This window comes from Anopheles nili, chromosome 3, assembly GCF_943737925.1.
Source record: "Anopheles nili chromosome 3, idAnoNiliSN_F5_01, whole genome shotgun sequence".
NCBI lineage: Eukaryota > Metazoa > Arthropoda > Insecta > Diptera > Culicidae > Anopheles > Anopheles nili.
This window is the reverse complement of record NC_071292.1, coordinates 73,139,925-73,156,861: the sequence shown is the minus strand read 5'-3', so window position 1 is coordinate 73,156,861 and position 16,937 is coordinate 73,139,925. Positions and strand designations below refer to the sequence as shown.

General features: G+C 46.0%; 1 protein-coding gene across 1 annotated transcript in view; it reads right to left on the bottom strand.

Annotated features, from left to right (window-relative positions):
* The window catches only part of LOC128725034 (uncharacterized), a 34,670-nt gene that overhangs the window by 2,679 nt on the left and 15,054 nt on the right, over positions 1–16,937 (bottom strand). Inside the window, exon 7 of the mRNA XM_053818753.1 lies at positions 9,730–9,759. Within this exon, the coding sequence (XP_053674728.1) occupies positions 9,730–9,759 (30 nt within the window). The remainder of the gene's footprint in view (positions 1–9,729; positions 9,760–16,937) is intronic.

Genomic DNA, 16,937 nt, shown 5'->3' with positions numbered 1-16,937 from the left:
ATTGGATTGCGATCGATCGTGCCACGATCGGAAAGGGTGGGTTGCTGACACGCGCTACTTAACATTCTGACAGACGCTTAGAGCGAAACAGAGTGAGAGTGAGAGAAGGAGATGGTGATAGCAAGAGCGAGAATGAGCGAGAGAAAGTTGGGTGACTCCTGCAGTAGAGTGCAGTGAAAGAGCGGTGAAAATCGATCCAAAAAGAAACAGCTACGGTACTACCACAAGGCTGGAAGGGATGTGTGTTCGCTAAAGAAGGGGAGGAGAGGGCTAATGGAAACTGTACACATCGATCAGGTGGGTGGGATGCTGTGTTTTGCATAAACAACATAACCGAGAGCTTAACGCGATGGTGGGTGTGCACAGGGTGTTGCGGTTTAATGCGGTTTTGCTGCTACGTTCTATCCATGCTCTATGCTGTACGAAACCGATTCGAGACCGGTTGCGTGTGCATCCGGGGGTAGGGAAAATTCCGGGAAATTTTGTTCGCGAGTTTGAGTTTCACATCTCGAATTCGATTGCAAAGTCCAAATTTAAAGCCAATTTTAATGCGACCACACACTTTGTAGCCCTTTGATTTCGTTCGCGAAATGCGAATTGCTAGTGTGTGTGTGTGTGTGCGTGTGTTTGTGCAACGTTTTCCGGTTTCATTTTCATTTAATTTTCTTTTTAAAAGAAGTCGTTGGAAAAATAAAAACCGGAAAACCTCTCACTGGAAACTAGCACACTGTTGTGGCTTCATGCATTGACGCGAAAGAGTAAAAAGTGCGAAAAGCTAAAGTTTATCCTTCAATAGGTGGTGTACCAAGTTGATAACTCGTATATAAGCTTAGAGGGAATTAGAGGAAAAGAGAGACATCAATAAGGCCCTTACAGAAGGACTCTTGATGTGTGTCGTATAGCTGTCACCGTCCTGGCATAACGGCAAAAGGAAAGCTCGCGCATCCTTTAATCGTTCGATTGCATTTGAATGCATCCAACAATCGTACGGCATGGCATGGGCACACGTGTGTGCGGTATTGTATTGACCATAAATCCACCATCGCTCGATGGAGGGTCCATTCAATTATTTAACCCTAAATGGAACATTCCCTCCGTCGACCCGCCTGGGTATTGCAAACGGTCCTGACCCTCGGGTGGCACCGTCAGAAGAAGCGAACGATGCACGGTTTGTATGGTTAATTATCGCCCCTAGTGGTAGTGTGGGAGAAATGATGGCTTTCTCCTTCGCATCAACAAAACATCAAAGCTCCCCCAGCCAGCTAGGCTTGTGGTGGGGGTTAGTGGTTGTGGGAATTGAATTCCTCATCCTTTCCAGCGCGTATGGTAGCGTTTCCCGACGGGTATTGGTAATATTAATTTCTGGCTGACAATTTCCCTGCGACCCGTCTGCCAGAACTCGCCAGTTCCACGTGGTCTGGATCCATAAATCTATTCTCGAGTTCCCTTGCAACGCTTCCTCCTTGCTGGGGGAACATTTCCACGCTTAAAAGCAGTGAAAGCGACCGAACGGCTGCCATGATCGGACATTATTTACGATCCTCTGGTCGCGGTTGTGATGTCCTTTCGCGGGAACGTCCACGCGATGGAGACGCGATGGAAACGAACCGATAACCCGGCTTCGTTGTCGTGTATGATGCGCCCCAGATAATGAATCCCGATAATAACTAATAAAAAGTGCTTACGATGGGGTGGACGACGACGACGCACATGATGACGTTCGGTCGTTCCTTCCGCTCGGTGGGCAGGTTTTTCCACCCCCAAACAGCAGCGAGCGAGGGGTGCGTGCGTGCTGTCGCATGGAAATTGTGGAGGTATGAGAGGTGGAATTGATTTTCCTTTTATCGATCGGTATATCGCCCCTCGTGAATGAGTGCTTCAACGATGACAGTCGCCGTTGGATCGCATCTTCACCCCATCTGTGTGGTGAAGAAAAACGTCGCGCGCTTCTGTGGACAGTGACATCTCATCGTGGGCTTTATTAACGCCCGGTATCCACTCTTTCCATGCAGCGGTGGGAGCACGTTAAGGACTTTATACCCTACCGGTGATGCTTTCGATCCACTTTGGCATCGGTTCTCTGTCCTTTCGGTCTCGTCTTTCATTGTTGCGCTCACCGGAGCTATCAAATGTTCATTCTCGCGTATCCGTGGCTGGGTCTGGGGACATGTGTGTGTGTGTGTGTGGGATTGAAACTCGTAAAGTTGCATGTTTGCTTTTAAAAGCTCATCCACTAGGATGGTGAGGAGCGGGATCGCATAAAAAAAGATTCCCCATCGATCGAGATTGCCCGTTACAATGTGGCCATAAATGTGGTGCAATTTAATTCAACATTGTGGAGCAACAACAACACAACAAGAAACACTACAACTGCTTTACACAATCCCTTTTGCTTGCCTCCCATCAGCCTACTCTCTATGCCCTATTTGATCCGGAATCGTTCGGGGGAAGTTTTTAATAAAGCGAATCCACAATCCGCACGATGAAACATAATCGGTTCACGTAATATACGCAAAGTTGTGGGATTAGCTTCGAGGCCACCAATGTCCTGTGGCCGGCCGGCCTGCCGGCGAGTATCAGGAATCGTGTCGGTGCCGGATGTTTCGACATCTTTCTCATCGAAGGATGGGCCCACGCGGCCTGGGAGAGCAGGAAGAATTTACAATTTTAATGAGCACGTTATGTCGCACGTTTTCCCACCCAACTGTACCCGTCCTGCTATGGAGTCGATTCCCTACCGTGTTGCTTGTTCTTCAACTGAACAACCATGTGTGTGTCTATGTGTGTTTTTGCGAATACCTACATCGCCCTTTGGGTAGGCCTGCGACCAAAAAGTGAACCAAAGAGGCAGGGCAGGGAAAGTTCGCTTCACGTTTCATTAATTTACGCTTCATTTGTCGCCCGGTTGAATGGTTGGTTCGCGTCGGCGTCATCATGCGGTGGTAGAAGAAGCGCCTACTTTGTGAGATTGAAAGCAAAGCAAAAGCTACAGCGATAGTAAGTCTCGAGTAGGCACTGAAGTGCGGAGAAAACGCGCCCACACTTGGCGGGTGGTTCTGTATCCTTCTTCGCGAGCTACACCAAGGGGAAGCGCCTTCACTTTAAAACCTCTTTAAAGAGCGGTTGACAGTTCTTTTCTGTTGAGCAAAAACAAAAAAAAAGGGAAAAGGGCAAGAGATGGACACAGAGAGCCGTGATTTGAGCCGACGATAAGCATGTGGGCGATTGAACAACGTAAAAATGAGCTTACAAAGTTTTCCTGGCGGGAACCATTTCGGGGTGATTGGGGTTGGAAGTTTGCGTCCTCTCGAAAAACCGGAAGGTCATCAAATTCAATGGCCTACTGGTCCCCACGTACAATTTAATGCCACTGCAGAACTAGTTCAATTTCCGATGCTCTAAAAATCGCTTTCCTGTGCCTCGTCTGGTAGTGCGAGTAAGGCAAAACTAGCGAACCGTTTTTGGCCGATCCGGCTGAGCTGGACCGGTTGTTTGCTTTCAGAAAGCAAGTATGGAAAAAGGATCAAATTGGGCGTCCCGTTTGAGGTTTAAGGAGCGAGCTTGAGAGTACTCCCGAGTGGGCCTGGATACAAAAGAAGACCTGCTTCTCGTGCGGGTTCCGTTACGGTGGACAAATGCCTCCCCTGTTGGTGGTCTCGTGCCTGCATAAATTATCCCGCGATATCGGTGCGAGAAGTTTAGGGCTGTCGGCTTTCACAATCCCATCCTATACACAGGACTGGAGAGTTTGTGTGTGTGTAAGGGGGGTGTTTTTTGTGCCTCTCGTTTCCTTGGCACCGCAGTACTTCACGAAAGTTTCCATTCTCGCCAAATTTCCAATTTATCCAATCCCCCGTTTTTGATTGTGGAATTTTTTTTCTACCCTGACGTGTGCGTGTAATCTAAAATTAGGGGTTTTATTCTTCTCCTTCAAGTTCGGTTTCGTTTCGTAAACGCGGAAGAGGGCGTATAGAAATAAAATTAACTTCCTCAGATCATTCCCCCGCAATAGTCTGCGTCATTCTGTGTAACCGCAAAAAAAGCGTAGAGGCGGATTTTGCGAACCGGAATCACCAAAACAGACAAGTGGTGGTAAATATTAGGGAATTAAAAATAAAAGGTAGATGGGTAGCGAATAAAAAAGACGCAAAAAATCATCGCAACCAACGCTCCAACACAAACAGAGCTTCGTGAGGCCTGGAAGCAATGATGGATCCACACAAAAAAGGATCCACATCTGCTGATCTTCTTTTTGCACCCTCCACGGGGCGGGCAGCGAAAGGGCCCCAACGTCAAGAGAAAAAGCAAAAGAAGCAACAAAACAAGTTGGTGGGTAAAAAGATCAACAAGCTTGATCAGGCGAAAGAGGAGGAATGGTGAGTGTAAGGGAAAAATGTGGGCTGAAAATGGGTGAAATCCACATAATCAGTAAAGCAAACGAAACGGAGAGAGAGAGAGAGAGAGAGAGAAACAAGGCGCGCTTGTTTGCGCGGCTTTGAATGTTCCTCTAATCCATCCCGGACGCGTTTGCGGGGATGAGGTGAGCGTTCAAAGGAAAACGGGTAAGGGTGGGTTTTCCTTTTTCGCCTCAAATCACGGTATCGCGTGTACGTGCGCTTGGCCCAAACACATGCTAACCAGCGCGCCTGTATCAATGTCATTGATGTAACAATTGCTCATCTGGCATTTGTCGGGAGCGTGCGATTAGGAAATGGTTTGAATACTGGAACGAGACCCTTTTCGAATAAATAATGTACGAGCAGGCACACATTATCAAGCAGCTAGGATTGCTTTATCAAATTATAGCCATTTATCATTTATCTAACAATCGAAAAGTAGATGCATATTAAATGTAAGTATTGCTTCATACTTTCAAGTTGAGTCATTGGCATAATGTCATTAAACACGAACATTTAAATTAAACGCATCTCGTCGAGAGGTGTAAAATACAATCCTGCGACGTTGTCTAGCAACGGTTTTGTATCGGTGTGTTGAGGTTCAGAGAAGAGTTTTCCATCACGGACTGCTAGAATCCAGGAATTGCTCGTAAGTGAATTCACCCAAAAGTAACGCGCGTATCATTACAAAAACTAACCGAGTCAGCCCGGGATAAGGCTTTCTGCGACTGTTGGGAGGAAATGCCTTTCAAATCACAAAAATATATCCAAACCAACTACGGCCAGGCCGTTTTAAAATAATTAACAATATAACGCGCGTATGGAAGTAGTTGATTGCGCTTCGATGTCTCCATCGAGTCGACAACACACACAGAGGCAGTGGAGATCGCATTTTCCACACCCCACTCACTATCAAAGTTCGAGGGAAAGTTAAATGAAAAGACACACACGCACACACTCGTTTAAAGGTGGTTTTCTTCCCATTTCAAAAGTGCCAAAATCGAATTAAACTCAACTGAGAAGCTTCATCATCGCCTGGTCGGCTATACGTGCATCGGTTTTGCACACCTGCCCTTTAGAGAGGCGCTTTTCTCGTGTCCTTAGAGTCGCTTCTTCGCGCATGCATGTTCTTCCCGTGAGCCGGAAGGGCCGAAATGTTCGGTGGTTGCCGCCCTTCCTGGGTGGGAAATGAAAATGAATAATGCATGAAAATTGTATCGAGGGGTCGGTTACACCCTTCCTCGCCGGTCATGTAAGTGTAGCGCAAGTGTTTCATGGCAGACAGGTGCGTTTTCCATTCTCGAGCCGGATCCCTTCGCCGGCGGCTAATCTCTCGCCAGTATCCAAGAGCGGGGTTTAAGATGGATGATCGTTCCCCGAGAAGAGACTCCCTGCACGTCCTTTGACCCCGGAATACATCGGCTCCGTGGATCTGGTCCGTTTTGGGCTGATTAAATTAAATGAGCTGTTTGTTGCGGGCCGAGTAGAGGCGGGGATTTAGGCCGCAGGAAATCCTTTTTCCCAACGGCAATCGAGAGCCTTCGCGTGATTGAGAAAACATTTTCGAAGGGTTGGACTATAGTAGAGCGAAAGGAAGTGAAAATGCCCTGCTTTGGTGATTAATATCGGCCGAGCTTTGGGATGCGTTTGTGGTAGGTTTTAGTATCATATCAACCGCACGGCCAGGGCTCTTTCGCTTGTTCTTTCGCAATTATTTCTTAATAAAATGTGGTCGATAGGATGCACAGGGGAAAGGTTTACTGCCGACACATAGAAACAGTCCAAGAAGAGAAAAGCAAAAAAAAAATAAAAGGACGCTTCGAATAGACATTTTCTTCGCGGTTTAGGGATTGGGGATGCTGAATGGTCCCTAAATTCCACCCCACGCGAAAAATTACCCAGATACTGTCTAACCGCAAATCGGGAAACCAATTCAAGGATTGTGTCTCCGTCCATCCGGATCGGCTCCGGATAAAATGACGCCCTCGATGGCGTCGTGGATTCTTTACAGCTCAATTCGGGATGCAATTAATTTGATTAAGGGCGCCAAGGGCTCGCATTACAGGAGATACAGAAGAGCTTAAGGCGTTTGAGTTTGTTTCCTTTTGGGAGGGACATAAATCTGCATAATCGTGGCCGGTGGAATATTAGTGTCATTTATCTACGTGTCGATTCCGTCGTTTCTTGGATGTAAATCATTAAAATACGTAAAATTGATTTGTTAGAACTCTTAGCGCGCTTTATTTAAAAAGAGTTATACTTCAAACTCACCGAACGTGTACCTAGATTGATACACGTCACACGAGGTCCATAAAGATAGGCGAAGTAAAAATAGTAGTCGTCTATTTCTCATCTGCTATCTACTCGCACGAGGAGTTTCATAACATTTCAAGCACTTGCAGTGCGAAAAAAGGGAGGGTGCCTCTCCTTCAATCACCGGTGAAAGATGTCTTGTACGCTTCTGAAGTTTAATTCAATTCACGTTTTCGCCTCTCATTTCCTCACCACCGGCGCGGGATTCCTTTGCGTCACCCACCCAGGGGGTCTATCACATTGGGAGAAAGAGTGAAAGATTTATCTTGCCACAGAATTGCCGCATCAGTTGCACTTTACCTTCGCCTGTGCACCTCGCGGAGGGCGCACACTTCATGTACAGCGGTACAAATAGAAAAAAAAAACCCTGGCACAAACCCTCCTCGGCCGTCTCGGTTTCTGCTTGCAGGACCACCCGCCTGATCGCTATCTGCTCGTGGCACAAACCACCGTAGCGAGGACGCCTGGGACGTGGGTGTATTAACATCGTGTCCTCGTTTCCCGCCGTACAGAGATAAGAGATGGTCGTGTCTCGGCGGATGCTTAGACCGACGCATTGTCTAGCGCGCTGGCTGGCTGCAGTGGCTGGAGTGGCAGGATGCGACAGCATAAAAGAAACGGGAAGGGTATCGTAAGATAACAGGCCGCGGCCCAGATGAAAAGCGCGAGCGAACATGGTAAGAACGCGGGCATCTCCACCGATAGTGTGCTGTGAAATTGAACAAGACAGCAAAGCGGGCGCCTGGTCGCTATGACGACGGGTCGCCGCTAGAGGGCGCTGTGGGGGTACGTTTTGCTACGTTTTGTCAGTGGGGTGAGAATACACGCGCTCTCGGGATGTCGGAGAAGGTGCGATGCACCGTGCCTTACCAACGGAGAAAAAATGAAAGGCGAATTCAAGTTACACGCGTGCACGCAATGGAGAATACTTCGCCAGTAGGGTGTTGATTTTTTTTGCCAACTTTCATCCCCGGCGCTCGTGGGTTGATTTGGTCGCCATCTTACCAAAACAAAAAAGTGAAGAGCTTTGATCACCCAGGACATCGTCGTGGTGTGGACGTTAAAGTGATGGAATGTAAAATAAATTAGCTTTCATCAGCATTCGCGAGCGCGCGTGTGTGTGTGTGTGTGTGTGCACGTTGGTACTTTGGCCTGGGTGGGGTGGTGAATTTTTAATTTTCATAACCATTTCGCCCACCGTACCATGGGCGGGCTTTGTTTTGAAAGGTAATGCTTGAAGAACGCAGTCAAGGGCACGCGAGGTACTGATGTGGGGCTTGTTGGAGCGCAATTACGAAAATGGAAACGTATCCGTAGGTGCTCTAGATGGTTTGTTGGAGCCGTTTTGTCAGACACATCTACAAACACCTCAAGAGAGTGCCTTCTTTGCGCATTTGTGGCTTTGTCTTCCAGTTTTTATTGCGCCGTTCTGCTTCGTTAAAAGCTAATTTTCATTGCCGACCGTTGAGGCAAATTGAAAAGGTGATAATTAACTTTTGAACCAATTACTTTCATTAACCATTTCGAGAGTGAGATGATAGGTGAACAGTTTTCATCAGTTCATGTCCTGAACCGGGTCAATCAACATCACCCCAGCGGTGATTGAACTGTGTTTGTGAACTGTTTGTTTGATTAAGGTGCCCAAAATAGGTTAAAATACTAGCCACAAACCAGTCATTTCTTGTGAACGTCGTGATCGATAGAAGTTTCTTAAAATAGTTGCTGAAATAGCAAATAGGCTGCTGAATTTAATTTTCGGACTAAAACGAATCATACAATATTTTCTCCGGCATTTGCGTCTAGTACAGGTTGAATGTTTTAACAGGTTATGAAATGTTTATAAAAGTAATAAGAAAGATAAACGAGAGGAAGAAACAAATCGGTTGAGCGAATTTTCAGTATAGATCTAATTCCAATCGATTGTTAGAATTATTGGAAGGGGATACTACCCATTCGTGACATCTAAAAGTTATCTAAAACGAACTGTCCTATGGACTAACAAGAGGGAAACGGCATGCTTGAGTGGGACGGAGGAATAAAGAAACAGTTGCTCTATGTTGACAGCTCTCACGAGCATTCGTCGCCAACTTGCTTTCAGCTGTGTAAAGAGAGGTAACAAAAAAGGAATCAAAAAAGGAAGGCTTGGAAAATAAAATATGACATCAAGCAATCTAACTTTAACTAACGTTCCAAAGTTGGGAAATGGAACGCGCAGAGCAACGGAAGGACGAAAACGGAACTGGGGGATGTTTGTAATGAATAAACAAAAGCCACCACGGAACGGAAGAGATGCGATGCACGGCACTAGCTGCCAAAGCAAAGCGTAAATCGTAAGGCGGTGGAAATCCGTTTGCAACAGGTGCACGGCTACGGCAGGAAAAAAGGACAGTGAAAAAAGTCCTGCTGGTGGCGGCTAGTTCGATTCGATTGGGATTTCGTGTCCCTCGCAATGTTTGGGTCGCCAAGGGAAAGAGCTTGATCGAGGGCCAATTAATGCATGTTTGATTCAATGCCTTTTTTTCCGGGAGGTGCGTTGGAAGAAAAGAACATTGGGTGAGGGAGTTTTTTTGGCAGAGAAAAGAGCGAAAAATTACGCTTGAAAAATCACAAACAAAACCAGCCTGAAAGTGTTGTAACAAAATTTGAACTAGAAGCAGCGGTTGCAGAATTTTCAACATCATAATAAAAAATACATGATTTTAAAATGAGGGCTTATTCCCCAGCAGATCGACATTGCCAATCGGGAAACAAGCTGGCTGGAAGTGGGTTGCAGACGTAAAAGAAACAAAAAGATATCAAAAGCATAGCGCTGGGAGAAAAGCATTAGTCGTGGCGTGAATTCTGCGGTGGCTAGGGAAAATGGATCAAGAACAAAAAGTGAAGGTAAATGAATAAGAAACCCCGAAGGGCGAGAAAAGTAGCTAAGAAAGCGCAACGAGCTGCGTTGGAGGAAAAGGATGTGTGAACTTCGTGAGGGGAGACAGGAGAACAAGAAAAACAAGAAGTAAGCACACGTTACCGTTGATTTCCACTTCGGATTCGTGCTGTCCTGTGGCGTACGAATGTGGCAAGCATTGATTGCGCATTAATGGCACCATTTTTTTTTTTTGGTTTGTTTTATTCGTTCTCAACCGATGCCCCAGGGGTGGTTGCGTTGAGGGTTGGTGGACGCGACATTTTGCGGTTTTTGTTTGGTTTCAACGGATTGATCGTCGGATGACGAGTCGTTGTGGGGGCGCGAAAAGGGCAATATGAAAATACAAAAAAGAAGAAAAGAAACAGAGCGAAAAAGACACGCAAAAAAAGACAAGAACAAATGAATCGTGAGAAATTGGGTCGCGTAGAGAAAAAAATAAAGGAAAAATACGCGCAGATGGCCGCAGGATTTTCTTCCACCCTTGCCAAAGCCAGCGCCGAAGCGGATTTATACCGGGGCATTTATTTGTTTGCTATTATTTGTGCGTGCCACCATTTTTTTATAACCACCCATCATTGAGTGGGATGAAGAGGTGGGGACTCGTAATATTCACGAGCCCGCGGCTTTTCGTCCGTTTTCGTGCCAATGATTTGTTGATGGGGGTGGAGGCGGGTGGGTGTGGTGTGTTTAATAAAAGCTCTTCCTTCCTTTCACCCCCGAGGCCTCCGACCAAAAGGGGCGAAAGGTGAGAATGCGTTAATTACACTGCAATTTACAAGGTGTCGCGTCCCAGAGTCGAGTCGTGACACCGAAGAAACGCTTTTATTGGACGTTATAAATTTTATACGAGACAAATTTACACACTCCCACACAAACACCTATATATATATACACATTTGAATAAGAGCAGTATGAATGGAATGCGAATTTTGGGGCAACTGGTTGAACACACCGCATTTTGTTGCATATTCGAACACGAGATGCATGACGAGCGGAGATGAGTTAGCTTTACATGTGGCTTTACCGGTACAGGTAGTGGATAATAATATCAATTATATATAGTTTTTTTTACATATATGAGAGCTTTGAATTAGTGAAAATATGTTCCTTCTAAAAATGCACCCAACTGGGCTATGATAATTTTGATGCACCAGATGTACGGCAGTGTGTGTCCGGGAAATTGGGTTAAATTTTTTGTCGTGTTAATGTTGCGTGTATGTGTGCATTCACGTGTTTGTGTGCATTTAATTTTCTCTAGGTTGTCTCTTCCATCCTCGGGACAGGCATTCGAGCATATCGGGAGTCGTTTGGAGCAAAAGCGGAACACATTTGAGTGTGTTACGAAGAACCTGGTGGAGGTGGAAGGATAGCAAAAGGAAAAAAAAACACTTACTCACAGGCACACTCATAAAACCATGACCGTCGTTTGGACGCTCGGAATGCTTATTATGGTGGAAGAACAAACGCAGCAACGTCTCTGCTTTTTTTGTGCCTTTGGACCTCTATCTCGAAGAGGGAAAAATGTCCGAATAAGCAATAAGCATGTCAGCGCCACAGCTGGCCAGGAACGGTTCGGGATTGCAAATCTTCGGACTCCGGTGTTTCGTTCCGCTAACCGTGGCGGGTGTAAAACTTCTCGTCCCGGTGAAAACTCACGGGGCCGTAAATTTCACTCGATGGAAAAACTTCGCACGCGTCCCTTTTATTGATCGCAATATCTTGGCGCTTTTGGGTTGTTGTCTTATTGTCTCTCACTCTCACTTTTGCTTTATCTCTTTCATTTCAATTCTACTGCTTTAGTTTGCCAGTTAGGAAGGAAAAACGATATGATTTCTAGGGTGATTTTTGTGACTCGTAATAAATAAAACAAAAATAGCTGACCTGAATCAATCCAGCAGCGAGCGTGTCCGAATCCCAGATTCCCGCAAAGAGCTCGAATTCCCAGCATCCTTCCCGGTTACATTAAGTTTGGAACATAAAATTCCTTCACCTAACGATGATCAACAATAAATCGGCTCGTATTTTGCTCGTTTTTATTCTTCTTTTACTCTACTTTTTCTTCGCTCTTCGGTACACAGTACCCGTTCGGCGGAGGGAAAACAATTCCCAGGTCAGCGCCATGAGCCAACTCGAAAATATGTGCTAGAAGTTGGTAGGACAAGAATGCTCATAAACAGCGATATAAAAATAACGAGCGACAAAGCCATCGGTCCCGCGTGCTATCGGAAATGGTTCTAAATGTTTGTGGAGTGAAAAGTGACCGCCGCGATTGGGTGAGGTGGAATTCATCGTCCTCGAAATCGTCCACGGAGATGCAGGGCTCCAGGATTCCATTGTCTCCAGTTCACGCCCTGCTGGGCTCAACGAAGAGTTCCCCACTGGTGCACATCAACTGCAGGTGCATCTCCCGTATTGCCCTGCAGTTGAGCGCCAAGGGTGGCTTAAATATTCATGGCATATATCATAATCTTTCAATCCATTCATTCTGGTGGGTTTGCTTTTGCTTTGCCTTTGGTGCTTGAGGGCAGAAACTTACAACCGAAGCTCTCCCTTCGCCCGATACATCGACGTTCATTGTGCTAGAATGGGGTACGTACGTGCGGGATAATAAATTTATGTCACTTTCAGGTTTGCGGCGTGTCCTCTCGTTTCGGAGCGAAGGAATGTTCGAAAAGTGCATCTCTGCATTCTTCTCCTCTTCATCGATATCGGCTTGACCGGATGCTGGAGTTTTGCCACCACAAGGACGCGCCGCTAGTGCAACTGGTTCGAAACAAGATGGGCTTTTGCAAATAAAATCCAACCCACCCGCTGACAACAATTTATATCGATGCACGAAACCTAATTTCGCTCTCCACCAGGCCGTCTCCTGGTGTTACATCGATACGAGTAGTGTCCCAGTGGGGAAAAGGATCTATGTATGTGTGCCGGTATCGATTTAGGCCACAGGACATTCCCAAAGCCGGCGATAGGGAGGCAAACTTTTGCTAAAACTCCACCGAAGAGAACAAGGTCAGCCGGCTTTCCGCTCTGAATATTTTATCCAAAGTCGATTATGGCGCGTGAATCGTTGCACCACTGGCTAGCATTCTGATGACGATTATCATTGGCATCATTGAGTGGAAATGCAACATCACAAATCCCCAACACCAAGAGCGAGAGTGTGTGTGCACGCGCGGGAGAGACTGCAACAATTTGAAGGTCATTTGCAATTCGCATTTCAACACACAGTGTTGGGCACACGTTTCGCTGACGAACTATTTTCCGGAGTTCTGGCGAATTGAATCACTCATAAATCATGGATCCATGGTTCCGCAAGCCTAGGACCTGGGTAACAATCTCGCTGGAGTATTACCTTTCCAACAATCGACGATAGTACCCATGGGCCAATTTTATTAAACATGCGATCCACCACTGACACACACGCGCACAAAGCCGTGTCTGTTGGCATTGCTGAAAATTCGGCCCACCGGCTGTGTGCGCTCTTTTGCATAAAACAGATCCTTGTCCCCTTCCTGTGGGTAGGTTTTGAACGCGAATCCAGCGGTGGTGATACGATGGAAACACCGCTCGATGTGCTTTGTCTTTGGCCTCGATTTTTCCATTCACCGACCTGGCCTGCAGCTGCTGCTGACCCAGATTAGAGCACCCGGCTGGTGACCGGTCGAGTCCGAGAGAGCCTCAAAGTTTACAATCCATTGCAATCCCCGCTGTGTTCCATTTTGATGAACTTTTTCAGCGCAATCCCTCGCTGCACGACACGGAACGGTGCGAGAAAGCGTAAGCGTGGTCAGGTCAGGCTTTGATGGAGGCGCATGGTGGTTGGGGCGATTTTAGTTGGGGCCGTTATCCACCACCCTTTTTGGGGGTTGCTTCCCGTCCACATGGACATGCGTCTCGCGCGTGCGAAATGAGGTGAAGGAGATGGAGATCTGCCAGAGAGCCACCGGAAGGACGCATTATGCCGGGGTGGCCCTCACGGCAATGCGCTAAACACTGCGTAAAAATTCATCGCACCAGACAAACGCAGCACCGAGGGACTGCCATCGATTGGCGCGTTATCGCGCAGCCAAACACGCGTACAAACACACACACACACACACACACATGACGGAAAGTCAAAATCGGAAGCCCCCGAACGGTTCGCCAAATTTGCTGACAGACATTTCAACACGATGCTTTGGACTAGGGATTTCTCACGTCAAGTTCGGTAGATCGATCAAATGTGTGTGGGGAAAAAACTGTGTGTTAAGAAAGCAACAAAACAAAAAAAGGATACGGACGCACGCTGGACGTGCTTTGAAAAATTGATGGGGAAACGAAGCCAACTTGTCATTTCCTGCTTTGCAGGTGCGGGTTAGCAAATAGCATCCCTCTTCTTGGCTTAGTTTGATGGGTTTTTGAATGAAGTTTTAGTTGTTTCTAAAGGAGATAGATATCAAGATATGAAGTTATCATGTTTTTTCCCTCAATAGCATTGATGATATGTATGAAGCTTCGGGTCTTTTTAAAACATCTTAAACCATGCCAGTTACTTCTATTATATATTCTAAAGTAGTTAAACGAATATTTCCTACAATTTCGCCAGTAGATGGTACTATTGCTAGAAATTTGCAGTACATTAATATAGTTATTTACAGTATTGATCTATTTTATCATTTGTAAACATTATAAAACAATTATTTAAAAGATTATTATTTATTTTTACATTTCAGCAACGTATCGCACAATTTGCCGTCGGACGAATGTGTCGCAAACGACCCATCAATGTGAGTACATTTATTGCTATATCTGATAATGTTTATCATGTTTACTAAACTGAGGTACCGGTTGTGTTCCCTGGATTGCCAATTTGAAAATCCAGTAGACCTCAACGGTTTCTCCCCGCGATGGGTGGCCATATTTGCAGTACGTTTGTGACGTTCCGTCGAGACCAAATGGCGGAAAAGTTTACCAACCCGCCTTTGTCTGGCTGGTTCAATTTATCGCTGCACTGCTTTTGGCTTCGGCAGGTACGAAAGGAAAACCAAAAGCAATCAGCAAAAAAAAAAACGAAAAACTATTATGCACCCGTAAATCGAAGCGGCGGGTATCGTAATTGATGCAATTGAAATGCAATTATGTTTATTGCTTTGAGTCGGCCGATAATCATTCGTGCCACCGGTGGAGCAACCGGACGAGTTATTTTTTGGGGAAAAATTGGCAAAATGGGCCATTTTACTGGCACGTGGGGTCGGTGTTGCTTTAAGTACTTCATTAACTCGATCGATTAAGCTGTTTATTGGCTGGGATCGATTGTTGGTTGGCTTCCAGGGGTGGGTTTATACTTTACGTGAAAATTGACGATCCTCAAGCGCACTCCTGCGGAGGTAATTACGTTGAAAACGTGTTTTAATTGAGTGCAGAGAAATGGCACCAAATGAGTCATGATGCGTAACAAAAAAGGACACCATCAAAAGGGCTGAGCTTGCGGCGCATTAAATGCACCACGAAACCACCCCAACACGATTGGTGGTCTGCAATCCGTTACGCGCATTATCCAATCCTCCGAGTTGGATTGAATTAACAAGTAAAAGAACGTCGTGTCCAGATCGAACCTAATAATGAAGCCATCTTGAGCCGGCGGCAGCATGGTTAATCAATAGCGAATCATGTTTCGTTTGTTTTATCGGTTTCGTTGGCTCCCTCGTCAGATAGCGACGTGTCGGTTGGTCGGCAGACGACCCAAATGAACGGTCGAACGCCAACAAAGCAGACGACGCCGTTGAAAGATAATGGACAGCAACTGGAAGACCGTACGAACGGTTCCCTATCCGATCGCTGCCCGTCGTCGGCCTTTCTGGGGTGGAAAATCTAATCCCGGGTTTTTTTTTGCTGCCGTCGTGTGTGTGTGTGTGACGACTGGAGGCTTTATTTTGCACCATTTTTTTGTCCTTCATTCTCCCCGGTCTGATTTAGGGGCTGATACACAGCTCGTGGAAGTGACCGCGCGCGGCAGCGCTGGGGAAAGTCAAATCAAGTCGCCGGAAATCGAAGAAGACGTACTTGATTAATGAGCTTTGGCTTCGTCTCGTTCCGGACAGGAGATGCTGTTGCGTGGGTCGGGCTTGTTCGTTCGTTTCCCGTAAGCAAAATCTACATGGATCGTTCTGCGGAACGGCAGGAAGTTATTAAACAAAGCCCAAGGTTCGGTGGTTTGTGCTATTCGCGGGCCTGTAGGAGCGAACAGTATAGACTGAAAAGCAATTAAACGCACAATATTTCACACGAGTTTATGATTGTGGGTTGTGAGCCTCTATCCGGGACGATGCCTGTTGGCTCGTGCGATAGGTAGTGGAGTGTTTTGTTTTTTTTTCTCGTTGAATCTAACCTAATTAACCTGCAAGTATTATTGGCGTACATTTTCTGGCATTTTTAAACCAAAAATTTCTCTGCTCTTCAATGACTTTTGCCATTCTTGGAGCATGAAACGAAAAGGCGGGCAAAGTAGTAGTCAAATTATCTTTCGTTAAAGTTTAAAATTAACCCAATGAAATTAAATCCCTAGTCTATGGCTGCAATTAAACGCCCATGTATATTTTGCTACTCGAAACCATCCCGTAAATCTCAAACCGGCGTTTATGTCTAACCCAACGAGAACCATTTTTTGAAATTCAGCAGCAGTTTTCTGCTTCGTAAAGAAACGAACTTAATTGATGCATCAATCGAGCGGTGAACATCTACAGCTAAACTCAACAGTGCCTGTTTCTTGGTAGGGTTATAGCGACTACTTACACACGCAAAAAAAACGTTACTCTGCTTCACGCACGGGACTACTTCAAAAGGAAGCAAAGGTCCATTAAAAGTGTGTCCCATTACGGCGATGAAAAGGAATGTAAAGCCACGCGTAAAAGGTGAAAGGTTACGCTTTTAAACTCTCCACCCGAAGCCTGTTTGATCGTTGGATCGGCAAAAACTTAGAGGGAGAGAGAAAAAAAGTTTCATTAACAGATTCGCACAAAGTGGATTATTTTTGTGTCCACCTTCCAGTTCTCAGCCTCGGAGGAAAGTGCGATTGGTCAAAGAAAGGGAAAACAAATTATACTTAAAATTGTTTTTCTTTACATCTTCCGTCCACTCACGCAAAACATTAGCATACAGCCAGCGAAGAGAAAATCCAACAAAGATACACCCTTTGCAGCTTCTATTACCCTTTTTTCCGTCATTTGTCTTCGGTGGCTTCCACCACCGGAACGGAAAGCCGCATAGCAGTGGGAGCGATGGGTGCATTGTGTGTTTTAGTCCGGCCTTTTACGGATTCTGCGAAGGTA